This window comes from Seriola lalandi, unplaced genomic scaffold (genome assembly GCF_002814215.2).
Source record: "Seriola lalandi dorsalis isolate HSWRI2012SDOR001 ecotype SW California unplaced genomic scaffold, Sedor1 jcf7180002054864, whole genome shotgun sequence".
Taxonomy (NCBI): domain Eukaryota; kingdom Metazoa; phylum Chordata; class Actinopteri; order Carangiformes; family Carangidae; genus Seriola; species Seriola lalandi.
In genome coordinates, this window is record NW_019525417.1 from 301227 (window position 1) to 327992 (window position 26766).

The 26766-nt window shown below is 41.0% G+C and overlaps 3 protein-coding genes across 3 annotated transcripts; 1 reads left to right on the forward strand and 2 right to left on the reverse strand.

Annotated features, from left to right (window-relative positions):
- The first annotated feature begins 2747 nt into the window (after nucleotides 1-2747).
- LOC111671007 (protein LSM14 homolog B-like) lies at nucleotides 2748-5863 on the forward strand. The gene is made up of 8 exons (XM_023428024.2): nucleotides 2748-4035; nucleotides 4178-4341; nucleotides 4450-4579; nucleotides 4663-4854; nucleotides 4957-5040; nucleotides 5233-5373; nucleotides 5477-5606; nucleotides 5707-5863. The coding sequence occupies exons 1-8, from the start codon at nucleotides 3909-3911 to the stop codon at nucleotides 5861-5863; spliced, it is 1125 nt and encodes a 374-aa protein (XP_023283792.1). The 5' UTR covers nucleotides 2748-3908.
- Nucleotides 4880-12964, reverse strand: cdh27 (cadherin 27). The gene is made up of 15 exons (XM_023428023.2): nucleotides 12842-12964; nucleotides 12141-12263; nucleotides 11667-11816; nucleotides 11042-11183; nucleotides 10776-10939; nucleotides 10155-10286; nucleotides 9128-9310; nucleotides 8622-8920; nucleotides 8385-8527; nucleotides 8055-8279; nucleotides 7749-7970; nucleotides 7530-7648; nucleotides 7344-7448; nucleotides 6734-6820; nucleotides 4880-6601 (listed from the first exon to the last, which is right to left on the reverse strand). The coding sequence occupies exons 1-15, from the start codon at nucleotides 12878-12880 to the stop codon at nucleotides 6395-6397; spliced, it is 2340 nt and encodes a 779-aa protein (XP_023283791.1). The 5' UTR covers nucleotides 12881-12964; the 3' UTR covers nucleotides 4880-6394.
- A 526-nt stretch (nucleotides 12965-13490) lies between these two features.
- LOC111670900 (dysbindin-like) lies at nucleotides 13491-25336 on the reverse strand. The gene is made up of 4 exons (XM_023427846.2): nucleotides 25049-25336; nucleotides 14648-14800; nucleotides 14418-14561; nucleotides 13491-14335 (listed from the first exon to the last, which is right to left on the reverse strand). Exons 1-4 carry the CDS (start codon nucleotides 25089-25091, stop codon nucleotides 14076-14078), a joined length of 600 nt encoding a protein of 199 aa, XP_023283614.1. The 5' UTR covers nucleotides 25092-25336; the 3' UTR covers nucleotides 13491-14075.
- Between the last annotated feature and the right edge of the window lie 1430 nt (nucleotides 25337-26766).

Here is a 26766-nt window from a genome sequence, read left to right on the forward strand (position 1 = left end):
TTTTCAAGTTTTCTTTTGCTTTCATTTAAATGTGTTGAAGTATAAATCCAAGTGTGTAGTATGTAATTTATTCAAATTACAAATTTACCGTCCATAGAGGCTGTTAAAAAGCAAACGTGCCAGCAGTAGCTGCTGAATGGGGTGCACACTTGTACTCTTTGAACATTTAGCATTTTTACATTTCAACACATAAATGAAAGTAAAAGCTGTGGTCTGTGTGATGTTTTTCAAATTTACAGTCTATAGAACATGGCTGCACTAGCAGCTAATGCATAACAAAAAACTAAAACCCCATAACTACTTTAGGCTACTTTATTTGTATTCATTTTTCATAAGCAGTTGTAAATTTGTGCACCACTGGGCATATTCCATATTTTGTTGTTTTTTATTAAATTAACTTCAATAGAAAAAGTAAAACAACTAGTAATTACACTTTATGGATCCAGCTAAGCATCTCTACTCTTGATTTAAGAATATAAGCTTTCTGCAGATCGCTTCATGATCTGACATATTTGAGGCTGTCTTGCTCACACAGCATGTTAAAGATCTACCCATTGATTTTCAGGGTGACTATAAGGGTTGTTCCACTTCAGCTTTCTCTTTTTAGTTGAGGTCTGCTTTGAATGATTGTCCTGTTGTAGAAACCAGTCTCTTTTGGTTTCATTTTCTTCAATGACTATAAGACATTTTTATCCAGAAATTGTTGATATTCAGTAGAATCCATTCCTCCCAGTGTCAATGTAGTGTTTCCTGTGCCACCTGCTGTCACACAACCCCAAAGCAGAATATTTCCACCCCACATCTTTAATAGTTGGCAACCTGCTTTTTTCATCATGCTTTGGCCATACTCACCCTCACCAATTTTACCTTTACCTTTAATGTGCCCCTTAAGAGAACCAACCCCCCCTTCAAGTCCTTCATTCTTTCTGCTATCAGGCTACTAAACGCTGTTAGTTTTCATTTCAAATGATATATTTAAAGTAACATTTTTTAATGCAGTCATTTATGTATTCATATTATTTATTTACTATAGAAACTGTTATTTTAATCTGTTTTACTTGTTTTATTCCTTTCCTCATTTTACTTATTGCTGCTTGTTGTTCCTTGTATTGACCAAAGTATGCTGATCTGTTGCCTCTGATATATAACTACTTTGCCTGTGAGTTTTTAAGTTTGTATATGGACTGGGTAAGCTGCAAAGGAATTGCCCTTCTTGGGATAAATAAAGTTGTCTGAATCTGAATCTGTCCACAGAACTTGTTTAAATCACTCTGGCTTATCCAGATGTTGCTTTGTAGACTTCAGACACTAACTTCCTGATGAGGCTGAAGGTAAGGTTTCTTTCTGGTAACTATGTAAACCATACTTGTGTACTAATACTGCACAAAGGAACAGTGTACCACCACTCATCTGTCAGCTAAACCTTCCTGCAGGTCCTTTCCACTCATTCAGGGGTATTGCTTTGCCTTTCTTCTCAGCGCACATGCAGTTTTATCTGAAAGTTTTCTTGGTCTTCCAGATTTGTCTTGAATTCCATAGTTTCCCTAAACTGCCATTTCTTAATGACATTATGGAAAGAGGAATTATCAAGCTGGAATGGCTTTGATATCATTTTATAGGCTTGCCTGATTTGTAGGCATCAGTTAACTTCATTTTCAGATCCTGAGTCAGTTGCCCATGGTTGTTGAGTGTTACAACATGGTTTAAAGAATCAGAGGATTTATCATCAGCTGAATATTTCTAATGACAGGACCATCCTAAAGTATGCAGATGACTCTGTTATTGTTAGTAGGCTCCAGGACAATGAGACCAGCCACGGCCTGGTCATAGATGATTTTGTCAAGTGGTGTGAGGAGTCCTACCTTCAACTGAACATATCTAAAACAAAAGATATGATAATTGAATTCAGAAGACGTGCCAACACACATGAAGTTACATCCATTAAAGGTCAGACAGTGGAATGGTACAGTCTTACAAATACCTTGGGACAATTATTGACAAAACTTTGAGGCAAATTGTGAAGCTGTGTGTAAGAAGGGCCATCAGCGTTTGCTGTGTCTGAGGTGTCTGAGCCGTATTTCCATACTGACAAGACCATGATGATCTTATTCTACTGTGGTTTTGTTGAATCGATTTTTATCTTTTTCTGTGGCGTCATGGTTTGGAAATCTGTCTTTAAAGAGCAGGAATATTCTCAACCAAATTGTTAAATGGTCCAGTTAACTTCTTCCTTCTGGAAAAAGGTTCACAGTCCCAAAGTGCAGAACAAAACTGTATAAAGAGAGCTTGGTTCCAGCAGCCATCATTCATGAGTTGTAGTGACACTGCATAGATGCAATGTTTTAATTTATTTTTTTGTTTATGTATCTTTATTTACCCTGTGCATGTGGAGTTGTCTGCACTGTCTGTTAAATGTGTATGTGTAAGACTGATTACTCTTTGACTGCAAACCAAATTTACCTACAGATATAAATAAAGTAACCTACCTACCTACCTACCTGTGACAATCCTTGACTTGCAGTATAGGATACAACTGCAAACCAGTCAATGAAAGCCTAAGAGTCTGAGAGCAATCAAATTTTTCTAGCTATTATTGAAATTTTAGTAGTTCAAGTCAATTGAAAAAACCTTTAATAGTGCAAAGGTAAGTTGTAGGTAAACAAAAAACAACAACAAAACTTTAAAAAAATATGTAAATTTCATACAAAAAAACAGGCCTTTTTCAGGGCTCAAGTAATTGGTTTACGCATAGTTTTTTATGCAGCAATGGAAGTGAATGAAGCCTTGGACATTAATGCAAATAATTCCTACATGTGTCCCAACATCTGTCTGTGCAAAGGTTGCAGTGTCAAAGTGTGTTACTACACCTCTAATGTATTAGGACAAGACTGTACTGCAGGAAGTAGTGCTGTATATTGCTATCACACACAATGGTGAGAAAAGAAAGACAGGCAGGTTGGTCAAGATAATGAGCCAAAACATGCAAAACATATATGATGAGAGACTAGCAGACTTAAACTCCAGGCTTAAACCATGGAGCTGGTTTGACATGAACTGGACAGAAGGTGAAAGCAAGACAAACGACAAGTGCAGCACATTCATGGAAACTCAGCAACAGTGTATTATAAAGAGTACGGTCTAGACCTGCTCTAAAGGTGCCTCGTTATCACTTCTGTTGTGATTTGGTGTTATATAAATAAAAAATTGATTTCACTTGACTTGGACAGTGTTGAGACAAACTTTCTGAACAATATTTGATGCATTGTAGAATCACAAGTGAGCTCAGCTGCTGAATTAGTCAAAAATGTGTTTTAGCAAGTAGATTCCATGACTCCTTGTTTTTAAATATCAACCTGCTTATTTGATCTATGATTTAATTTCAGAAAAACTAAGACACTGAATTGTGTAAATTTAAACAACAGCTGGAAAAGCTGAGGTGTCCTAAAACTTTTGTTCAGTAATGTTTCAGCAATTAGAATATTATCCCCATCCCTGGCCTATGTGTGTATATGTAGCACAATATTGGCTTATAATGGTTTATTTTCCATTTTCTCATTCAACGTTACATTTCTCTATTCATTTTGCATTAAGGTTAAGTGGGACAACTCGCCTGGAGGGTAGTTTGCCACCACAGAGCGCCAGTTCCTGTCTGTGTCTGATGTTACCTGGGCTACAGACTCCACAGACTATTTGGCTCAGCAGGTGTACGCCGGCTGGCTAAAGAAACTCACCGTACTTTCCGCGCAGGTGACCCAGCAGCCACTAGGAGCGTCATTGCCAACGTTATAAAGCGCACAGGTGGTGGCTGATTGCGTACATTGCTGATAAGCCGTGATGAAATGTTTGCTGCGGTTTAATACTCTGTGATTTAGCTGCTACTTCTCCGTTTGACGAAGTTCACCGCAGGCATGAGTGGAGGATCAGGAACCCCTTACATCGGCAGTAAAATAAGTTTGATTTCCAAGGCACAGATTCGTTATGAGGGAATATTGTCCTCTGTCGACACAGACAGGTCCACGGTTGCTTTAGCCAAAGGTACGTTGATCATTTGCAAGATGTTGAACACACTTGTTTTTTTTCCCTTTCTCTTTATCAAACTAATTCATATACATTAAGTTGTCAATTAAGAATGCTGAAGATTAAACTAAACCTCACTTTTCAATTATCTTCATTACAGTTAAATCCTATGGGACAGAGGACCGACACACTGATAGACCAGTGCCACCAAAAGATGAAATTTATGAATACATAATTTTCAGAGGAAGTGACATCAAGGATATCACTGTGTCAGAACCACCAAAACCACACCATGGTCTGCCTCGTGACCCTGCTATTGTGCAGGTGTGTGGCTCAGGGAGATGTGTCTGACTTTGTAATTTCCACCGTGGCATAAAACAAAATGTCATATTACTCTCAAACTTGCTTTGTCCTGATTGTTGTGATTTTCAGTCATCCATTGGCAGCTCCTCTGCTGCGTATCACCCACGATGGAGTCCATACAGGGACATGATGCCCACCTACAACCAGCTGGCAGCTAGCTCTCTACTCAACCAGCAGTACAATGCAGCACTGGGCCTAGGTACAGTTAATGACATCTTGGACACATCAGACATGTCGGTGACGATATATGCAGCTCCACCATGTTTGTTCCTTTGCTCTCAGTACCAGGACTTCATGGCATCCCAGCCAGAAGGGCCCCCATGGTCGAGCAGGCTGTCCAGACCATGCCACTGGCCGGTGCTACCCAGAGAAGGGGAAAGACATCAACCCAGCCGCAGAGCAGACAGCCTGTCCGCCCGGCCCAGCGCTCGGGCCGGGATGGTTCCCAGTTTCAGAAGGAGAATGTACCCACCAGTAAGCAGACTTCACAGTGGCTCTGAACATTCATAGGCTTTAATTTCTTGCATTACTTTTTAAACTGAAATAAGAAACATCTTCAACATATAATTAATTCAGGTTTAGATCGGGCGTCAGCTCAGCCAACTGCAGTCAAGATTCAAAACCAGAGTACTGAGAACCAGAAGCAAAGGCAAAAACAAGGTATCAAAAGGAAAAATGCACATTATAAGCTATTTGTTAGTGACAGAAAAGCAATATTTGTTTTGTCTTGACCGTTTGTCAGAATGTTGTCTGCAAGAAACAGATTTAAAAAAGTAAATATCTTAGGGTTAGGGTTGAACATGTTCTGAACAGATTTGGCTGAACTGTTCTTCTACCGCTGGTCACGTGCAGGCGGTCGCAGGTCCAGGAACCGAAGCAGAGGCCAACTTCTTGTGAAAAACTCAAAGGCTACAACTTTGCAGTTTGAGTCAGATTTTGATTTTGAAACTGCAAACGCTCAGTTTAAAGATGACCTTACAAAGGAGGTTGTAGGTATGTTTCTATCGGTCACCTCAGTTTCAGTGGGCACAATATATAAAACAGTTTTTAGATGTACATATATGTATGTGTTCTTTTCTTTTGTGAAATGCTGCAGTTGAAAAAGTGGATTCTGCAGAGGCCCCAGAGAGTCAGGGTATGGAGGAGGAGGAGGAAACTGTCGGTGATAAGTACTACGACAAAGCCAAATGCTTCTTTGACAACATCTCATCAGACCTTAAGCCCAGGTGATTATGTAACCTTTCCTATTTCTTTTTGTCTAACCTCAGGAGATTCCCATGCTCTGCAATGTATATGCTTTTTTTTATTGTGTGTTTGTGTCCTCAGGAGAACCACGTGGGCAGAGGAGAAAAAGTTGAACATGGAAACGTTTGGAGTGCCTGGTCGCTTCCTGAGAGGCCGAGGATTCAGAGGCCGGGGACTCAGGGGGCAGAGCACCGCTGAGCAGCGACCCCTCCCAAAAGTTGGTAGTGGGAGGGTTTGAAGGCTTTTCTTTCCGTTTGTCTTTTTGTTACCATTTTCTGTAAATAATGAATATTGTAGTTTTCTACTAATTTAAAAAGGTTCCTCCCTATTTTCCCACATTTTGAAGCACACGAAGCAAAAAAAATTCCCATTATCCCAAATGGATTTTGGACCCTTATATGAAATGGGAGAGCAATTTATTTTTAATCCAGCAGCTGTGCACTAAAAGCAAATATATTCATTGGTAGTGTGGAAGCATGCAATGTGGAAAGTGTCACTTGAACAGGCCAGCAAGCATGCATTTTTTTTTTTTTTTTTTTTTTTTTTTCTTGTAAAATGAAAACTGGGGAAATGTAACAGTTGCTATTAAATAATGTGATTAACACACTGATTTTCCTCTGGTTCTGTATATTCTCATTGAGAAGAGAAACTATTTAACATGTTGCCCCCAAAGATTATTATAACAAACATAACATCAACCTAAAAACCCAGCTCACAAAAAAAAAAAAAAAAAAAAAAAAAAAACCCAGACTGGCTGAAGGGTGTGTGTTCAGTTTTGAATATGCGGTGGCCTGCAAATGGAAGCCAGTTGCCTGAATTTGGGGCCCAAGTATTCTAGTGTTTTCTGGAGTGAATCCACATCAGGAATGGTGATGCTCTCCAGCTCTGAGAGGTGATCCGAGTCCCCCTCCTCTGCGTACAGGTGAGGCTCATAGTCCAGCAGCTCATCCTCTGTCTCCTGGAGGGAGGAGAGCCTCTGCAGACGATGGAAAATATCAAAGTCAAACTAAATGCAGTGCTTATTTTACTGCGACAGGCTCACGCACGTGTAGACGAGTCACAGCACTGCTTTTACAAGTATACAGAAAACTGTATGTGCACTACCAACCCGATGAAGCAGAGTGAGAAGAGTCACATCTGATGCATAGGTGGAGTTCCTTTTGTTGAGGAAATTCATTGTGCTCATGTCCTCAAACTGTACACAACAAAAAGTTCACAAAGAAAGTTTCTTCAGCAGCAACTGCCTCAAAGACAAAATAAGCACAAACCAAACAACTGTCACACTACCTGGTGTGTGTGTTGGAAGTCACTGGTCATAGAAGAACACTAGCTTGTCTAAGATTTGAGGAAAGCAGGAGTGGTGTGAATATTAAAGTAAATATTTGAATGTAGAGTTGTGACTGATATCATTTGCCTTCAGTGGTGTGCATTTACTTGGTTACAGTCAGTGAATTGGTAGTGTAAGTGTTGCTCCACATCCTGTTGAACAGAATGACAGGAGCTACTGAGATAGACAGCTGAGTTAAAGTACAACAAATTCACACACTCCAGCAGTCTGACATTTTTACAGGTAAGGTTTTCACCAAATTACATGTGAGAAAACTTGTAGGAGACCAACATGCTATTCCACAAAAAAATCTGAGAAATGTGACAGATCTTCCTCGATCTTTACATTTTAACCAGTGACCATGTGTCCATGTTAATTCCATTGTACCCACCTCATATGAAAAGATGGTGTGTTGCATCCCATCATGCATAGTTTGCCAGTGAGATGGATCAGGGTGCTTCTTGTCAGGGGACACTGCCAGGACACCGTCAGGCACCTTTAGAAAAATAAAATAAAACTGATAGTAATGTTTGTATGAAAACATGTCGGTGGTTTGTAAAGCTTTCTGAGCAGTGACCTTGCAGTCTGTTCCTGGTTTCTCCGTGTTTGATATGAGGAGGGTTTCTCCAGATGAATCCGTCTGCACCATAGTGAAGTGTTTTTTGCAGGAGATGGTGACGGCCATCAGCAGCAGAACTGTCGGTGAGATAGAGATGACAAAAATTGAACTTGCAGTGAGTTGTCAGAATTGGAACATGCAGTGATACTAACAAAAGCCAGTGATGCAGCTTCTTACACAGGAGTAAGAACAGAGAGGCAAACACCACGCCTACAGCACCAGAGGCAGCTCTCGTGGCGGCCTCTCGGTGGGTTCGGCAGTTGGCCATTGCAGAGCAGTCACACACGGTCACACTGAGGTTGTAAACGCCATACTCCCCCTGCAGGTCAGAGATCTTCACATTAATTGTGTGTGGTCCGGCATACACACCGGGTTCCTTCACCAGACCAGCTGTGTAACCTGTGAGAGATAATCACAATTTCATAATTTTTCCTTTATTAATGTTTGCTGTGATATTTAACTACACTGCGTAGGTTTCTCTACCATATGAGGGATTCAGTTTCCATTTTCCTTTGACATCTCCCAGCAGCTCAAATGTGAAAGGCCCTCCGAAGGGATTTTCATCCAGGTCAAAGGCTGTGATGTTGGTGGTAGTGGGGCTGTCGGACACACACACATCCATGTGTTGAACTGTTGGCTGCGGCACGTTGTCATTCTGGTCAGTCACATGGATTTGCAGTGTAGCTGTGCCTGTTTGAGGTGGATTCCCTGTCCAATTTTTGCAGTGGAGAAATGAGTGAAACATTTCCTCAGTCATGAGAGGATGAAATAATCGGCTTTTGTCTTTGCGATCTGCACTTCTCTGACTCTTACCATTATCCACTGCATGCAGTAAGATGGTGTAGACACCATTAACAACATGAGGAGATTCTCTGTCCGGTGTTTTGACTGTTGTGATGTCGCCTGCGTGGGGGTCGACTGCCACCCAGCCAGCAGGATCACTTCCTATCGTGTACCTGTGGACGGATACAATGAAGAGGCTACTTAGGAGACGATCCCAGATAAAACGTCAAAATAAATCATATATGTTAAAATAAACTTCCCACTTACACAAAATCTTTTGCATGACTTGAGTCAGGATCAAATGCAGTCACTCTCTCTACCCAGGTTCCAATGGGTGCGTTCTCCTCCAGCATGGCCTCTTTGACAGTCACACTGAACACTGGGGGGTCATTGATGTCCTCTACTGTGATGATGACTTTCACAGTGTGAGGTTCATCCACTTTACTGGTCTCTACTGTCCAGAGGCCTGAGGACGTCCTCTCCTTCACTTTGCAGAAGAAATATGGCGCCTCATTTTCAACGGAGATGGACAGTTCCCTCTGCACTCCTTCCTCAAAGTCTAAAGGCTGAAATTACACAGCAGTTATGTTTAGTTGTTAATTTATCATATATGTATTACCATAAAATATTTTCTAATTCAATTAAGGCAGAGACATTTAAAAACATGAACCTCAAGTTGAGCAGATGCATGTAGTAATTACATTCAGTAATTACATGTCAGACTACAGGTGCGTGTCATTGTAATGTGAAGCATGCAGCCCAACAGCACTTACTTTTACTACTGTCAGGATTCCATCATTGGTATCTGAGTCTGTTTCAACCTTAAAGTGCTCCCCCTCGTCACCCTGTATGGTGTACCTGGCTCTCCACGCCGGGCTATTCAGGGTGTCTTTGTCGGTCGCTTGCAGACGCAGAGGAGAAGACCCAGTCTCGTCCTCCTTCACTCTGCTGGTGCCCTGGTGTTTAAATTGAATGTGCAGAGGTCAAGGGCAAAATGAGAAATGTAGAAATCTGTTGGTACTTTCTACTGCTCACATCAAGCATGTACTGCACACTGTGTTAACTGTGTTAACAATCATAGATTTTCCACCCATGGTTACTTTGAGCTGATTATACGGTTGTTTATTCACTCATAGAGCTAATATAGCTGAATAAATGTGTGAACTTACCGGGAAAAACACTGACATAGTGTAGAAAATAACATAACAATAACATACTGTATATTGTGTATGACGATCACAACTTTGTTAGAAATTTGCACCACTACAGTATGACATCAGCTACGTCTGCTCCTCCATCATGTGGCCCTGGTCTTGTAGAGGGACCCTGTGTCCACATCTAGTTTTAAGACCATAACTGTTTTAGTTTATATTATGCTATATTGTTGTAAAGTTATGTTTCAAAAAATTGCTTTACTTTTCTGTCTGTTAATCAACAGATAGAAAACCTCAGTTAATGCAGTATTATCTATTGTATGGCTATTTCCTTTAAAAATCAATTATTCACTATATGAAATGTCAGAAAATAGTGAAAAACAACTTATTAAAATATTCAAACAGCTTTCAACAGTAAAAATGTAAGTGGTCGCCTTTACTATAATCAAAACTTGAAAAGCTGGAAACAGTTGATATTTTGGGCATTTTTGTGATGAATTGTTACCAATAAGTTTAATAGTAATATCAGTTGACTAACTGATTTATCAGATGATCATTTCAGCTGTTGAGAAACCACCATGTGTAATGTGGTGGGGGTCAACAGGGGCCCCGGGGCATGCTGGGAGGTTAACCTGGCCATGCCTACCGTTTGTCCGCTGATGATTGGGAGGTGGTTGTTGCCGTCCTGCACATGAATGATGACAGTGGTTGAACTTGACAGGCTGACTACTTCCCCGTGGTCTTTGGCCTCCACCAGTATTGTGAACATTTCAGCCACCTTGATGTAATCAGTCCATATATTATTAGATCAGATCAATACAGGCCTTTCTATATACAGAACAGGTAACTGAGCCAGTCATATTGCTTTTGTTTCTTGTGTATCTTCATTGCAAAGTAGCTCGATCATTTTGCACAAAATCCATCCAAGTGAGTTTTATTTATTACTGGTACTCCTATTTATTATAAATAAATCTATTAAATATCACGTAATTAGCAGCAAATCCAGTGTCGGTGAGACAAATATACATACTAAATTAAATTACTTTTAAAAAATCTCTAGACTCACCCTGCAACTCCCTTAGTAATCTTAATTCACATATAATTAGACTAAAGTATGCTGTACATATTTGCATAAATACCACATGTCATGTGTTACATTCTCTGTCATGTGAAGAACTAACAGAACAGGAAATGCTGCTGTCATTACATTTAGAGTTTAGATTTTCCTGACGTGATTCTAACATGCAGTATCAAAAAAAGCTCTTGCCTCATGATCCAAACATCCTTTAAATGAAATTGTTCCAAACTCATTAATGAAGAATTCAGTGTCTGGAGTGTTTGGAGACACAGATTTGATTTCATAGTGGAATGTGGAGTTTGGTGACCCTGCCTCGTCTCTGTCATAGGCCACCACAGTCAGGAGATTGGAGCCTTTGGAGATTGGAGAATAATAAAGAAATAAGAAAGGAGCGCACTTTGTGAGAAAATCATTGTAAAAAAGAAGATGTGTATTTACTACAGCATATTCCTTACCTTGTGTGTTTTCCTCATCAATTCTGATTTCATAGAGATCCATCTGAAAGCGCGGTGGGTTGTCGTTGATGTCCAGTATGGAAATCTCAATTCCTAATTTAGTTTCAATAGATAAATCTGACTTTCTGGCCTCAAAGCTCAGCTGTGAATTGGAAGATATGACTCAAGGTTAGTCACAATATAAAGACAAAATGTAATTAAATTGTTGGACACTGTAATTGTTATATGAAATGGTGATAAACAACATTAAAATAAAATATATTGTACAGCTCCACTGGGTCTCCTTCCTATATTAACTCCAATTATAGACTCAGAAAATGACCTGGCAGTGTTTGCTTTTTTTTGTGTGTTTCTTCACTATTTTCTTTTTTAACTCAAGATGGCAATAGCAACAATATTCCACACATCCAACATGCATTATATCTTTCCATCGTGCCTTGATTCGGTCAGAGTCCCGACTTTTACTGTGAAGGAGCTGCAGACATAATCGAAATCATTTGATTGAATCAGTTATTTAGAGGACTGAGGACGAGCACTTTCCAATGTGTTTGTTGTGCACACTCATGAAGTCCAAAAACTACATGACAGACTTCGAACTATGTATGGAGTATGTGTTGAGTCTAACCTTTAGCAACTTCTTCTCCTCATAGTCCACAGGCCTGTGGATAGACAAGATTCCAGACTCTTTATCAATGGAGAGGACTCCCTTTGGATCCTCATCCACTCCTTCCCCATAGAGATCAAAGTATACTCGATGGTCCCGCTCAATACTGATCTAGAAGACGGCATCAGACACTTCACAGTCACTTTTTTGGAGTCTCAGACTTGGATTCATCATTATAAATTTTCATGATTAAAAACTCATGATATAGGCTACACGTGGATCCAAGTGATGAAAATTGAAGAAAAGTATTGCAGGTGTCAAAATAAAGCTCATTGAAGACAGATAAAAACAGCTAGTGAAAGAATTGATTGTTTTAGATTGTCTATATTTATTATAATTAATAGATTTATCAATTTGGTGTTTGAGTTTTCTGGTCAAACAATTTACTTATTGATGCAAAGTCGGACCAGATTCTTTGCTTGGTGGTTTTCTCACCGTGCCCAGCTCATAAGGGAAGGGTCCTGGATGCCCCTCCTCGATTGTGAAGGAGTCAATGATCCAAGTCCTTCTGTGACGACTCAGCAGCTCTGAGCATGCTGCACTTGACAAATAATAAACCTGAAAGACAAACAGCCATAAGACAGCTGAGGTTCACAGTGTATACATGGAGAGTTCAAATATGTCAAGTAGGACTATTTGTTTGAGGCAAAAGGCAGGGGCTCATGATTTATGTCGACAGTTCACTTGGGAATTAACTTGACTAATTGTCCTCAGTTGGTGAACCAGTTTTCTGTGAAGTGTACACACAGGGATTGTTTCAGAAACAACAGTATCACATCGTACTTTGCACCTTCTGTAATGACCATACAGAATATTCCCTTTTTTTTTTCTGTATGCCTCAAAGAGGTCAGTTTTACACCAATTGATTTCTGACTTATTTATGTGCTGTGTGAAGACAACAATCTATACAGAAACATCAACTGCACAATATGTCCTTAAACTTAGAGAGCGGAAAAAATACACAAAAGTTTGTTTATAATAACAATCAAAACCTTGTAATCTTATGACATCATTTAAGGTAATATTGTGTCATACTTTCATTGCCCCTCTTTAAGTAACCCTGGATTTAGTCAGAAATTGACATATATGAAGTTGAAGTGACTGCGGAAAGAGGAAAAGTCAATGTTGTTACATACCAGGAGGAAGTAGCAGATCATGATGCTCGTCCAGTACATCCAGCTCCGAGTGTGTGACGACTGGCCTCTGTGACATTTGAGCAAAGGAAGACAAGACCCTGCCCTCTCTGCTTTACACACCCACTCACATGGACATAGTAACCGTGTGCGTGTGTATGTGTGTGTGAGTGTGTGTGTGAGAGTGTGTGTGTGTGTGTGTGTGTGTGTGTGTGTGTGTGTGTGTCACGATGGGTGTGCTTAATCAAACTACATCTATAAACTTCGAGCATGTCACTGTTTGCTCATGAGATTTTCTCAAGAATTGAACAATGTTTGCTTTGAATACATTGCTTTACACTTACCGATGTCCAGTGTGCACTATTTGTCATCAATCATCAATCTTTCAAAAGCACTGATCCTGTAAGTAGATACAATCTTTCCACTTTTTCTACATTTGATTCCTGTGATTCGAACACACATGAAGAGGTCTCACCACTCTTCTAACGTGAAGTACTTTTAAGGTTTTTTATGAGGCTGCCCTGCAAGTTCTGGTTGTGTCTCCAAGCTTTCCAGGAAGCATCTTTTTTTTTCATGCTGTCTGGAGGTCGCTAAGCACTTCATCACACTCAACAAGGAAGCTTCAAATAACCAGGAACTGTTTCATTAACTCTTAGGAACACAAGGAAACATTTTTCCTTTATTGTTTAAACAAAAAACTTACTAGAGATTCATTTAGAATTTGAACTAGAAAACCGAGACGTTGCATTGCCAGGACAGTGTGTAGCTTTCAAAAACAGCATATTTAAGTTTTAGAAATCTTCAACAAAATTTACCTGAAGTCATACTTCATCCAATTATTACAATTTTTTATTCCTGTCATTACTTTACAGCCCTGGATATGTTAATACTGTACAAAAGTCATCATTCATCAACTACAAATCCTGTGAGGTCAGTAACAGAGGAACAAATCTCGTCCTTCAAACATGCCAGAACAGGAATGAAAACAGGTGAGGATTAATAGGAAATCTCCATACGCCTTTTTACAGTTCATGGTCCCCACCTCTAAAACACACAGAACCCAACCCACAACTCATAAATCGAAGGAAAGTTGAAAACAGTGATAAGAGCCAGGAGATAAGAGTGTGGAAGACAGTCATAGCTGACAGCCTGGCATCACAAAGGCCACTCTTTGCCCCCCGGGCCGAGGTGTCAGCTATGGTGCTGCAGGTGTTGATGTATTGGAGGGGGCTGCGTCCTAGGAAGACGATGATGGAGTCTGAGTTTTCAGCTTCTCTATCTCTGGAGGCGCAGCTCTCCTCTTAACTGTGCTGGTGTGTGTTTCTTCATCGTCTGACCCGACTATCGGTGTGTCTCCCCCGTTGGCATTGGTGGTCTGGCTGTCGGAGGAGGAGTTTGAGGATGTGGAGGACATGCGGGACTTGGCGTCAAGACCCTCGAGGACGTTTCGAAAGAGTCCGTTACTAATGACTTCCTCGTTGTTGTTGTTTCCTTGAACTGTGAGTCAGATGAAAAACATTGTCAGGGATGCAATTTCGCTGTTAAATCATTTAAATCTCTGTGCTTCCGGCTTCCATACCTGGCAGCGGGGAGGTCAGGACTCCCTCTTCTCCTCCAGAGCTGAAGAAGACATCCAAAGCCTCCTGGTCAGAGATATCAATCAGCTCCATCTGGTCCAGTAAGTCCACATTCACCTCCATAGACGAGATGCTGCCAATGGGGGCTGCCAGAAGAGAGGAGGATAAGAAATTGTCTGCATCTTTATGTGAATGTGCATGTGTTCACAGAAATGGCCCCAGTCCAACTCACGTCTCTTGTAGTCTCTGATACAAAGGTGTGCCGAGGACAGGTAGACGTCCACATCATGCTGGAAGACCTCCTCGAAGAAACGCTGCCTCTCTCTCAGCTTGAGCTGCTGCGCTGCATCCGCATCTGGGAGCCTCTGGCCTCGCTCGGTCTCCGCTGCCAAACACAACAGGAGGACAGGACATCAGATGCCAGCTCAGGTAGAGTGTTTACACCTGATACCTGGAGTCTGGAGGCCAGAGATCATGTAAGGTTGGAGTCAATTCAAACACAACACAGACTAGTTTCTCTACTCTGGAAGTCAGTAAGATCACCTTGTGATGTGACACATATTGTAGTTTGAGATACAGTCACAGGAGTTAGAATGGGGAGAACTTGAGCTATGAGAGACATGTAAAAGGAGGTGGATTCTTCTTTTTTGGACTGTGCTGAGAATATTGAAACAAAACATAGGAGGGAGGCTTAAAAGTTACTCACATATCTCACAATTAATGTAGGTATTATTGATATTTAAACTTTAAACAATGGCATATGTTTTCATTTTCCCACAGAGCTTTTATACATGTGGATATGATTCATTCCACTGACGCACAGATGCTGATTTTATCAGAATACTAATTAAACAAATTAAACAAACTAATCAAACATCCACACTGTACCAGCGTGTTGGTTGTCTAAATCAGTCCCGACCCCAGCTCAGGTCCTTCACTAAGTTAATCTTGTTCTGAGAAACCATGCGATCTCTTTTTCCCCCATCAGCATCATTGTAATATCGCTGAGTGCAAGTCCAATGTGTGAGTGGAGGGGTGAGCTGCAGCAGAGTGTGACTGCAGGAGGAACGAGGAGAGGGGAAAATGCTGGTCTCAGTAAATACTGACAGCGACTATGACTGCCGACTATGAAATTAGACTGAAGAGGCAATGACTGATCTCTTTGCAGTCCAGACATGATCTGTGAACATAAAGAAAAAACTTATAGAAGAATTTTAGATACAAAGGAAGCAACTGAGTTAAAGGGCATTCAGTATTTTTGAGTTCAGACATCAATATGCTTTCTTGTCGAGTGTTAGCTTAGCTTAGCACAAAGCCTGGAAACAGGGGCAGTCAATTAACCTGTGCCCTGGCTGTAGCTTCATATTTATCTTACAGATACATATGAGAGGAGCATGGGTGTGGGTTTAGTTCAGACACTGGGGGGCACATTGAGCGGGAGGTCTGGGGTTTCTCTCCCTGGAAATTGGAGCATCAAACACTTCATTTACTGCATTCTGGTCAATTGTTGAGGCTTTTCTGCATCAATTTATGGTCGAAATGTCTTTACTTATGTAAAGGAAAATATGACATTAATTCATCAGGTGACAATTGAAAGTACAATAAATTATCATACAGTTAGGTTCTCAAATTCAAATGTCCCACGCTGTCAACAAACCAAAGATACCTTTTATATTTGAGCAAAGTTGACTGTGAGTCACTGTCTCACTCTGCATTTCCTCCGTAGCCATATGTTGCTCAGTCATCAGAGCAATGTTCTTGTTTGAGTTTTGAGGAGCTACTGCAACCTGCAGGCAGGAATTGAGCTAATTGGATGAGGCTTTCAGGCCATGTCTAAACTGGGAAAAATGTGAAGATTATCTGGCCTGTGTTGAGAGCAGCAGTCACAGCAGGTCTATAAATACACCTCTGGGTAAGAGGGAGAATAGAAAGACATCCAGCTCAGGAAGTTTACAATACCAGGAAAAGAAAGGATTCCAGGGATTGTCTTTTGTCTCTGACAAAAAAGGAAGAGATTCCCGTTGGCACAGTCTCTCACAATGAACTAAATTTATAACTGCTGCAGTCGGGAAAAGTCTACCATCACTGTAAGTCGAAAATAATGTGGATGTTGGCTAAAAGCATCAACAGGTTGCCTTCTTCATAGTGCTGCATCAGCGCAGTCCTTCCCCTGAGTCACGCCTGGGGACATGTCTGTGGTGACGGCAGGACACGAGCCTGTCACTGCAGCTCTGCTCTGCCCTGTTTGACAGCCTGTCTCCTGGGCACAGGGACCTCACTGGCTCTGGGATCAGACAGAAAACTTTGGACGGAAGTAAGGAAGAGGACAACTCAAACCCCAGGGCTGGAGCGGCTAACAGCACCTACAGGCATACAGTATGTGGGTGTAGATGGGACATAGACAGGATTCCCCATAGACTGAAAACACAAACATCTACAGGCAGTAATATGTTGGGTTCAAATGTTTGAGCTTTTAATTGATTGGATGTCACATCTGAAAGCTTATACCATCTACATCACTGGTCTTTACCAGAGACAGAAAGCAGGTGTCACTATGAGCCTTTTGCAGGTGATGTTATTAGTGATTATGCAGTGAAGGAGTTTGACTGTGCAGTCAGTCCCTGAGTACAACTGCTCTTTCCTAGTTGCAGTGGCACTGTACTGTTACATGTTGTCCGTCATCTCCATGGCATTTTCTCTTTGTGTCGTTACTGTCTTTGTGTAGATGTCCGAGGTTGTGAGCCTGTGATGCACTGCTCATTGCACTGATACACAATCGTCTTATAGTCTTAAGGAAGGAAAGGGAGCAGCGCTGACAAAGCAAGATGTCAGTCACAATCAGGAGATGCCTGTTTGACATGTGCATTTGAATGAAAAGAGGTCCTTGTTTAATATGTCTAGCTGAGGGCATCATGTCCGACAAAACACTGCACTTTCTTACAAAAGGAGAGTAGGCAATTGTTAAATTGTGTATTTGTGCTGCATCCCTCCATGAAAATGATGCTTTTCATTACAGGCGACAGGTTTAAGCAAATTGCTTATCCCTGCGTTCTGATTGATCACATCATTGATTGTTGCTACTTAAAGGCCGAGGCCCGTGGAGAGCTAAAGGTTAGCTACAGATGCATATCCTCACATTGATTTTTCTTCCCTATCCAGTTCTTTTTCCATTGAATCACCTTCATCAATACCGCTTCCCTAGCTGCGGACGACCCCGGTGACCTCTGTGTAGTGCAACCACTCACACGGGAAAATCCTCGGTCACAAGAAAAGCACGACCACAGTGTCCACTGATAATGAGCTCACATGTCCAGTCTGCTACAGCCTGACCACAACCCAGGGTCTTAAGTTTCATGCCACAAGATGTCTGGAGGGTGTGTGGCTGCTCAGGAGAGAGGATGGAGAGATAAACAACCTGCAGGCATGAGCTTGACCTGCTGTTCTCTCTTTTGTCCTTTATTTCTCCACATCTTTATGTCTTTTTTCTCTATCCCTCTTTCTCTTAATTTTCTGTCTCACTCAATTTTTTGTCTCACTCAATAGTTCTGTCTCTCTTTCTCTTTCTGTATTTTTTGTCCCTCCTATTTCTGTCTTTCTTTGTCTCATTTTTCTGTGTCCTTTGTGTTTTTCTGTCTTTCATTTTGTCTTTGTCACTCTTTCTACACTTTCTGTTACTCTCTTAGTCCTCAGTCTCTTCTTTCTTTCTTTCTTTCTTTCTTTCTTTCTTTCTTTCTTTCTTTCTTTCTTTCTTTCTTTCTTTCTTTTCTTCTCCTTCCTCTGAGAGCTCTGGGAGAAAAGGTCATAGATCAGGACTCAGGACCAGCTGGATATGCAGAATGACTGGAACAGACAGAAAGATAGAGACGGACAGAGCGGGCCGGATGCGTCTGCGTGCCACTCTGCCTCCCCACATAAAGACAAACCCAGATCCTCCGCTCAGGGGGCAGAGAGAGAAAGGGCCCATTCACAGCTGGACAAAAGGAAAGATGTGAGGGAACAGGACTGGCCTGCACTCCTTAGACACGGTTACAAGAAAATCTTTTTTGGATGTAGCAGAGGGAGCATACACCTAAACTCAGCCTATTATTTGTTGGAGCTAATTTAGAGACTTCTCAGATGACACACGCACAGCTGCCAGCAGATATATGACAACATCATCACATGATGATACATTGATCAGTCAATGCTCTACTGTCTTCTATTTGACTATAGTTCTTTCTCTAAACTGAGCATATCTACTCTGTGTCTGTTTATGTTCTGCATGTCATGTGCCTCTCTCAACTGTCACATTTTCAAGGACAGGACCCTGAAACGCTGGTTAAGAAGCATCATCTGCACAAACAGCAGAGGCAACACATTGATCTGGAGGCTAAATGAAGGGATAGCAGGGCTTGGTGTCATCTGCAGGCTGCCATTAGCCCATCACTGTGCTAAATGAAAATGTGAGCTCACAGGCAGATTCCCCTGTGACAGGGAAGAGGGAAGGTCAAGGCAGCACAGAGCAAAGAAAACTGCTTCTCCACATGATCCAGTTGTTTTTGGTTGTCAGAGCAGCATGGTCAAGAACCCCTCCGTAAACAGTCGTTAAACAGAAACCCCAGTGGGAACCATCGCTTCCTTCTCTTCTTTGCTTATAGAACAGTTTGCCAGACTCTCAGTTTGATTTCATTCATCCAAGCTGAGACTTTTTTTTTTCTGAGAAGTGGTTTCCTTGCACAAATGGATGAGGTCATCCCTGTTTAAATGGCGCTGGCGGTGGTGCATGCTTCCATGTGTTGCCACAGCTATTTAGTTTTAAATAGCAGACTGCCAAGAAAGCATCAGGCACTGTAGTGAGAGCGGTTTGAGAAAAATGTCATGACTTTTTCCCTGTTCCCTGTGTAAACAACACCTTCAGTATGGAGGACAAATAACGAGTGGTTCAATCATCAATAAATACTGAAAAATAAATAAACACTGAGATAATTACAGAAATGATTTAAGTGATTTACAAAGGCTAAAATGAATACAGAAATAAATAATTAAGTGCACAAATAAACCGATGTTTGTAATTAATCAGGACATAAAACTAATGAGTGTCCTCATTATATTCTTACATTATTTTACATTATTTCCATTATTTATTTATGTATTTCTATGTCTTTTTTCTAGTACTGTAACACATTTACTACATATTTCCCAATTAATTTATTAATTTATTTGATATACTTATATTGTCATATATTTATTTATGTATTTATTTATCGATTGATTGATGTACAGGTCATTTTTTGTCCCCCTCATACTTCAATACCACTCTAGCTCTCCTCTCTCTGTCTCTCAAACACACTCTTGGTTATATTGAATAGAGGACGTATGATCACCTGCTGGCATCGTGGCTCCTAGACCTGAATCTCTGAGGTAACACGTGTTTGGGCTGAGGTCGGCTGCCCTTTCCAGCCAGACACTTTGGTTTGTCAGAGGAGAGAGATTTTATTTCACATGGACAGGTTCCCAACTGCGACAAGTGAGGGGTGGGGGTGGGGAGTGGGTGGTTAAACACAGAAAAGCAGCAAGAAGAGAAAGGGAGGAAAGGTTAGGGAGGACAGGAACATTTGCAGGAAGGCCAAACATGGGGAGGAGGAGGATGTCTTAAGATATCTACAGTATGATGGGAGAGAGGTTAGCCAAAAGTGAGTCAACATGAGGAGAGGACAGAGAGAGGGAATTCTGCACAAGCTCATTAGTTAAAGGATGTCTTGTTATTTTTACTAAAAGTCTCTTCCGTACCTTCCAGCACAACATTGACCTCAGCAGCAGCAGCAGCAGCAAACTGTTAACAGTCCACAGCAGGTCATTAGTGGATCAGTGTCTAAGACTGTCTCAGTAATTAATGGTGTGTCAGCGGTCATGAAGAAGGCTGGAGTGACTGGGTGGCTACAGGTAGAAGAGTTATCCTGCTCTAAGTGCTCGAGCAGAGATGCAGCCATGAAATGCAGCACAAATTTATCTCCAACATTAAAAAAAGATGATGTTTAAGTCTTCCAGTGCTTCAACACATCCTGGTCGGCACATCCTGAAGATCTCTGTAAAGTCACTCCTGCTGTTTTATATCTTTCTGTTTTCAGTGGCTGCAGTTTAAAAAAAACATTGCATTCCCTGCTTGTATCCATCTGTCATTCTTCAAAACAGAAAATCTCTTGAACTGAAGTGGAACAGGCAGGTAGCCACGCTTGGACAATAACATCTCCATAGACTATGCAGTTGCTCTGTCTCACACTTTTATTTTTGGTTTCTCTCACTCCCTTTTTCCTTTCCAAAAGCTGCCATTTATCGGGCTCCAGTTGCAAGGACAGTGAATTATTTATGGCAGCTGTTGATGTATGTTTGTGTGTGTGTCTATCTGGTCTATGTTTCAGTGCATGCATGTGTTGCTTTCGTTTGCATATTAGATCTGGCTGTTTTCACTGGGACAAAGCAGTGTCCAGCACCATCAGCGCAGTTTGTCAGAGCAACAATGACATCAGTGTTAACCCTCTCCTTCCTTCCCTCCTGCCTGGATTACAATGGATGACTAACAATGGGACTGTTTGTAGGTCAGTGTCATGTCCTACTACCCTCCATAAGCCCACAAGCAGACTGTCATGAGTTCTGATCAACACAATAGGCTTCACCAGCTGACAAACTACTGACATTTACAAATCCTCTTATCTAGAATGACCATTTATGAACAGTAGAATAAGGTTATTAACCGTATACAACAGCCAATAAAGCCAAGATCTCTGCCGGAGCTATAGAATTACTGGCTCAGTGGTAATACAACCTAATACAGCGCTGATTCGTTGTGCTTGTTAAAAGCAAAGAGCATCTTGAGTGGTTGTCAACAGACTGACAGAGGACAGAGCATCATAGTTAAGCTCAGAAAATCCCCTCACATTTTTGAAAATCTGATAATTAAATCTGTAATCACACTCAAAAACATTGAATTATCCAGTGAAGGCTGACCGAGAATATCCCCTGTGTCTAGTGGTCACGGTTAAGGCTGAGTGAAAGAGAGAGAGAGAGAGAGAGAGAGAGAGAGAGAGAGGGAAACTGTTCTTTCCCCATTAAATCTTCGCATGAGATGATGTCTCTCATTGCAGCCACTTCAAAATCACACCGCTCCTTGTTCTTCCTGGAAAAGCTGCCCTGCCTCTCCCAGTATTTGTGAGGGCGATTTAAAGTTATCTTCTCCTCAGCTGGGAGAACTGTAGGAATGTTTGGTTAAACTAAACACAGTCACTTCGAGCCATATTACACATCTATTTTGTCTTTTTATGCATACCTATAATTCTAACAATGGTTTTCATTTCAATATGCTTTTAAATGTGATTATTTTCTCTTAATACTGCACTTTAATGCCACATAACTTAATTTCTTCTGTATATTTGGTTATTTTCTATTTTATTCTACTTCATTAGAGGTCATTTTCCTCCTGCCTTCTAAATGGCCTCCCACAGCCACACTGGTGTTTTCACTTATTGGCTGATTAGACCTCTGCTCAGGTTGAAGCTGGTCACTAAACTACTAACTCATCAACCAATGAACAAGTCTTCAACTCAATCAGGCAAAACTGAAAACACCAGTGTTGAATTGCCTCTGTGATTGAAGGTTAAGATGAACATGGTACATCTCACAGACAGAGAGCAACATTAGTGTTCATTTTTTCATCTCTGATGATTATTATCTTGACAAGTAATTACAAGTCCCAAAAATGTCAGAAAAAAAAGCAAAACGCAATGTTACAATATCCAAGTTAACACACTCAAACTGTCTGTTTTGTCAGACCAACAACTAGTTTACTTCCATGCAACACCACAGAACACTATGATACTATATCGTATTGGTTCTTAGTCATTTGATCCACTGTAAGCTTTAACTTATCACCCTTTTTTCTTTGATTGTCAGAGGTATCTGTTTCCTCCCAGCGATATCAGCGCCAACAAACACCCAAGTATAAATAGTTGAATTCGTGTTACATGTTTTACACATTTGGGAATAGTGTTCACATGATGAATTGCTGCTGTCCTCCTGTGTAGGGCCCTGAACAGTCAGTGTATGCCTGGAGGCGTTAGCTCTGTCTATACACAGAGGATTCAGCTAGATGGATTTGTTAGAGAACTAATGAGAGGAGCCGGTCTGTGTCCCCCAGGGCTACACTGCTTAGATTATTGAATTGATGTGAACCTTATTCAGCCATCTACGCAAGGCTGTTTAGTATAATCACACACACGTATAATTAACTTAAAGTGCTGACATGCCACAAGGCATTGTTTGTAATGGAATGATGTATGTATTTGCACCATGTGAGCTTTCCTCACAATAGGAAGCAATGATCCTGTTAGTATTCCTGTTATCTCTGAAAGATCTAACAAAGTATTATAGTGTATAGTCCCCTGACACTAAAACCCACAACAGGTGCAGCATTTTTTATAGTATATTAGACAGTATTTATCAGCCACATCTCTGAACACAAAGCTGTATGACCCAAACGTGACTATTTGAGAGTGAAATCATGCCTGGCTCAACCCAACTGAAGTCAGTCTGGTCCAACAAACCAGTGGAAAATTTAACTTCACAGGTGCAGGGCCGCAGCCAGAAATGCAGAAATACTGAGGTTGTGACTAAAAAGTTACATTTTCATTTGACTGAATCAGTTCAGCATTTGCTCCACCTGATAATCAGTCTGAATTGCCAGTTGATTTTTATTTCATTATTCAGTCTGACGTTGAGTTTATGTTCTCTTGGCTTTTGTTTTGGATAGGTGGGTTGTTTTATTTTTGCTCTCCAAGCCAATCAGAAGCAAATGACATTTGCAGTAGTGGCTGCAACAGTAAAGGTGAAAGGTTTCTCCAGGCTGCACTTTAGCAAACAGTATCTCCGTATGAACAACTTGAATGACATCTTCAGAGAAGCACAATCCCATCTTCATCGATGTTAAACAGCCTGTACAGCTGATTGATCTCATCCTATATTTTCTTTGACATTAGCATTGTAATGGTTACCACGTTAGCATTCTGATGTTAGCATTTAGCTCAAAGCACTGGTGTGGCTTTCTATAGCTTGACAGAGCTGCTAGTATGACACAACCTCAGTGTCTTCACTATGGCCCTGCATGGGAACTCAAGCGAAGCAAATCAGGAGAATGAGAGTGTGACTGTCAAACTCATGTATTCTGAAGAGATGGAGGAAGAGGAGGTAGAAAACACCCACATGTTCTGGCTTAAACCTTCTTCGGGGCGTTCAGTTTGGTCCCACTTGTATCCATTCTATCTCAAACATTAAGCTCTAGTGATTGGATAGCAGATACATACCCTCAGAGTGTCATTAATTAAAGATACAGACAGTTCATGATATGGATTCTTACCCCTCTAATTTGCTCATTAAACAGCGTCTACCTCTTCAGTCTTATGTGGGTCATGTCCAAGGGGACTGAGCTAAGAAAACATGGAGAATAGAAACAATTTTTTTTACACCCAATAGCATGCTGACTGTAACACGCTTTCAACAGCTGGTCAGTCCTTCACTCCACAGCGCACCGATGCCCCTCTCTCTCTCAGGCACATTCCCACAAGAACCGAAACGTGACAGAATGGTCTTCGGGGGCAACGAGGCCGGGGGGAGCCAAGCAACAGGTGGGAGGCGTCTTCTCTGGACTCTCAACCCTGATCCTTTTTAGCCTCATGAAATCACACACTGATCTCACCGGGACTAATTCAATTTTAGGTCCTATCTGGGTTTGTGTGTCTGCATGGAACAAGCTGCAGACCTCACTGCAGTCAGTCGACTCTGATGAGATCTGCAGGCACAATCCCATTAGAAATAAGAGATCTTTGTCTGGAGCTGTGCGGTGGCCCCAATCCAAGCCTGCCTCAGTGTGTGTGTGTGTGTGTGTGTGTGTGTGTGTGTGTGTGTGTGTGTGGGAAGCCAGCCCTGTTCCTGTGCACAGAGAGTGTGACCTATTCACTTGGTATTAGTGAACATTACTCAGGGTGATGATTCAACATTCCTGTCTGATTTTTGGCTGGCACAGCACTTGGACCAGTCACTTCAGGCAACATCAACACAACGGCAGCTATTTAACACACTGGCTGAGCTGTCACACCATAATGCTTTCACATTATGTCTCTCTCACACACACACACACATACACACAGCTTATGCCTCTGACTGATGGAGCAGTAAATAAATTAGACAGGGTCAGAAAAGCATTAAGTTGTGCTCTTTCTTCTCTCACTTTACATTAATATGACACCTTTAATAGAACATTGACACTGATTTTCATCCTGGAAAGTATTTCTGACATGTGACAAGGTGCAACATGCTGCCAAAAATAAAATTGCACACACACAAGCTTTCACTGTAACTTGTGTTTTCTGCCTTAGATGTTCAGTCTGTGTGTGTGTGTGTGTGTGTGTGTGTGTGTGTGTGTGTGTGTGTGTGTGTGTGTGTGTGTGTGCTCTACTTCTGACAACCAAATATGGAGAAGAATTTCCTCCTCTCTAATGTTCTGCTCCACATCTGAAAATGAAAACTGTGTCACTGGAGCAAACTTGTGTTCACATCTCAACATAACCTCCTTATCTAAAAGATTAAAGTTTAAGGCATTACTCACAGGGTAGGCGTTTGTTGTGCAGGTTGGATGATGAGGAGCTCATGTTGCTGGAGGATCGTGGGAATATATTAAATCAGTGTGTGATGGCCAGTCAGCCCTGTGAGAGTTCAGCAGAGAGGCTGCCGTTCATCTCCCACCCCCCTTTCTTCTCACTGGAAACTGCTCCGAAGTGACTGATGCCGACTGCTGCCCTGCTGCTGCTCTCCTTCCCCGCTGCCCTCTCTCCCCTCCGTGGACTCTGAGCCACTTGGATGAGGCGAGAACAAGTTTGTGGCTTTGTGGAGCCGACCAGCTGACCAATGACAGGGAGGAGGGAGGAGCTGCGGGAGAGAGCGAGGAAGGGATTGAGAATAGGGAAGGACGGATTTTATGTAACAGAGTGGAAAATACCAAGGAGAGACAGACTCATGCCTTTGTTATTTTTGTCTTCTTACACCCCCTGTTTCCCCTCACCTCCTCCCTTTCTGTCTCTTGTTCCCTCTCTCCCTTTTTTTAAACCATCTCTCTTTAACCTTCAGGGTCAATGTTGTCAAAAAATGTTACATTTCAGAGATACAATATCTGTTTTATTATGCTATTGTCATTATTATGTCTGATGTTTAATAATGTTTAATAATTATTATTATTATAATGACACAGATTTTTCTGAACAATTTAAAAGCTTTTTCAGGTCTCCCCTCCACAAAGAACATTTTGTTCCCCACACAACAATTTTATATTTTGAATCCATAGACACAAATAATATCAATCTACTTTATAACATTCTCATAATATCTAAACACAATGTTCAACTAATTGCTACAAAAGCACATTTCCTTGCCCTTGCCTGCAATTCTTATTAGTTTTGGTGAAAAGACAGAACTCTGATCAAAACTTAAATAATCTTTTTTAAAAGTATTGATTAAAACTGTTGCACACTTTGGTTAAAAAAAAAATATATATATATATATATATATATATATATATATATATATAAATCATATTTCTTTGAATGGTGAGTGGAGTACTTACACTGTTTGGGAACCTGGAGTATCTGAGAATCTGCGTATCCTGGACACCATCTAGTGGAGAACAGACATCAGTTCAACTTCCTCTAAGCTGGACTTGCTGGTTACACAATATTTGCATGCAGCAGCTTCACAAAACAGCATTACATCATTGACTCTTTCAAAAACACTGCGTCTGCATTTGAGAGAGGCTTTTAAAGAGCGGCTTGCTCCAGTTGCAGGGAGGAAAATTATGAGTGTGCACAAACTAAAGTAACTTTTTGATTATGCACAATAACCTTGATCATATTATATTCCTTTAGAATATGATATGAATTATCTTCATTTCAATAGAGCACTTTTTGCAAACCTTGGTACAAAGTTCTTCACATTATACAATAAATTGACAACAAACATTTATGTTGTTATGTCTGCAAATGCATAGAATAAGCATGGAAACTTTTGCAACTGAAAGTCACAGTTGGCATCTGTGCCAAACTACAAAGTGAAACTGTAAAAACAGGCTGTAATGTAGCAGTTGGGAAGTGGTGGGAGTGATTGGCGATTTGTATCAATAAAAACACACTCTTTGTAAATGTCAGTGGTTGTGGTGGTTTAGATGAAATGTGCTAGTCGTGGCAAACACTCACCGTACCGTGAACTTTCTCCAGCATGTGTGTGTGCGTGTGTGTTCAGAAAGTGCAAAAAAAAATGACAGAGAGAAAACAGAGA

Excerpts from the sequence above, each read along its gene's own strand:
- LOC111671007 (XM_023428024.2), top strand. The coding sequence starts at position 3,909 with ATGAGTGGAGGATCAGGAACCCCTTACATCGGCAGTAAAATAAGTTTG. Across the intron at positions 4,855-4,956 it reads GAAGGAGAATGTACCCACCA|GTTTAGATCGGGCGTCAGCT; the intron begins GTAAGCAGACTT and ends TAATTAATTCAG. Across the intron at positions 5,041-5,232 it reads GAAGCAAAGGCAAAAACAAG|GCGGTCGCAGGTCCAGGAAC; the intron begins GTATCAAAAGGA and ends GGTCACGTGCAG.
- cdh27 (XM_023428023.2), bottom strand. The coding sequence starts at position 12,880 with ATGTACTGGACGAGCATCATGATCTGCTACTTCCTCCTG. Across the intron at positions 9,311-10,154 it reads CAATCATCAGCGGACAAACG|GGCACCAGCAGAGTGAAGGA; the intron begins GTAGGCATGGCC and ends TTTAAACACCAG. Across the intron at positions 6,602-6,733 it reads TTCTCACTCTGCTTCATCGG|AGGCTCTCCTCCCTCCAGGA; the intron begins GTTGGTAGTGCA and ends CATCGTCTGCAG.
- LOC111670900 (XM_023427846.2), bottom strand. The coding sequence starts at position 25,091 with ATGAGCTCCTCATCATCCAACCTGCACAACAAACGCCTACCCT. Across the intron at positions 14,562-14,647 it reads TATCAGAGACTACAAGAGAC|CCCCCATTGGCAGCATCTCG; the intron begins GTGAGTTGGACT and ends CTCTTCTGGCAG. Across the intron at positions 14,336-14,417 it reads CCTGACCTCCCCGCTGCCAG|TTCAAGGAAACAACAACAAC; the intron begins GTATGGAAGCCG and ends TCTGACTCACAG.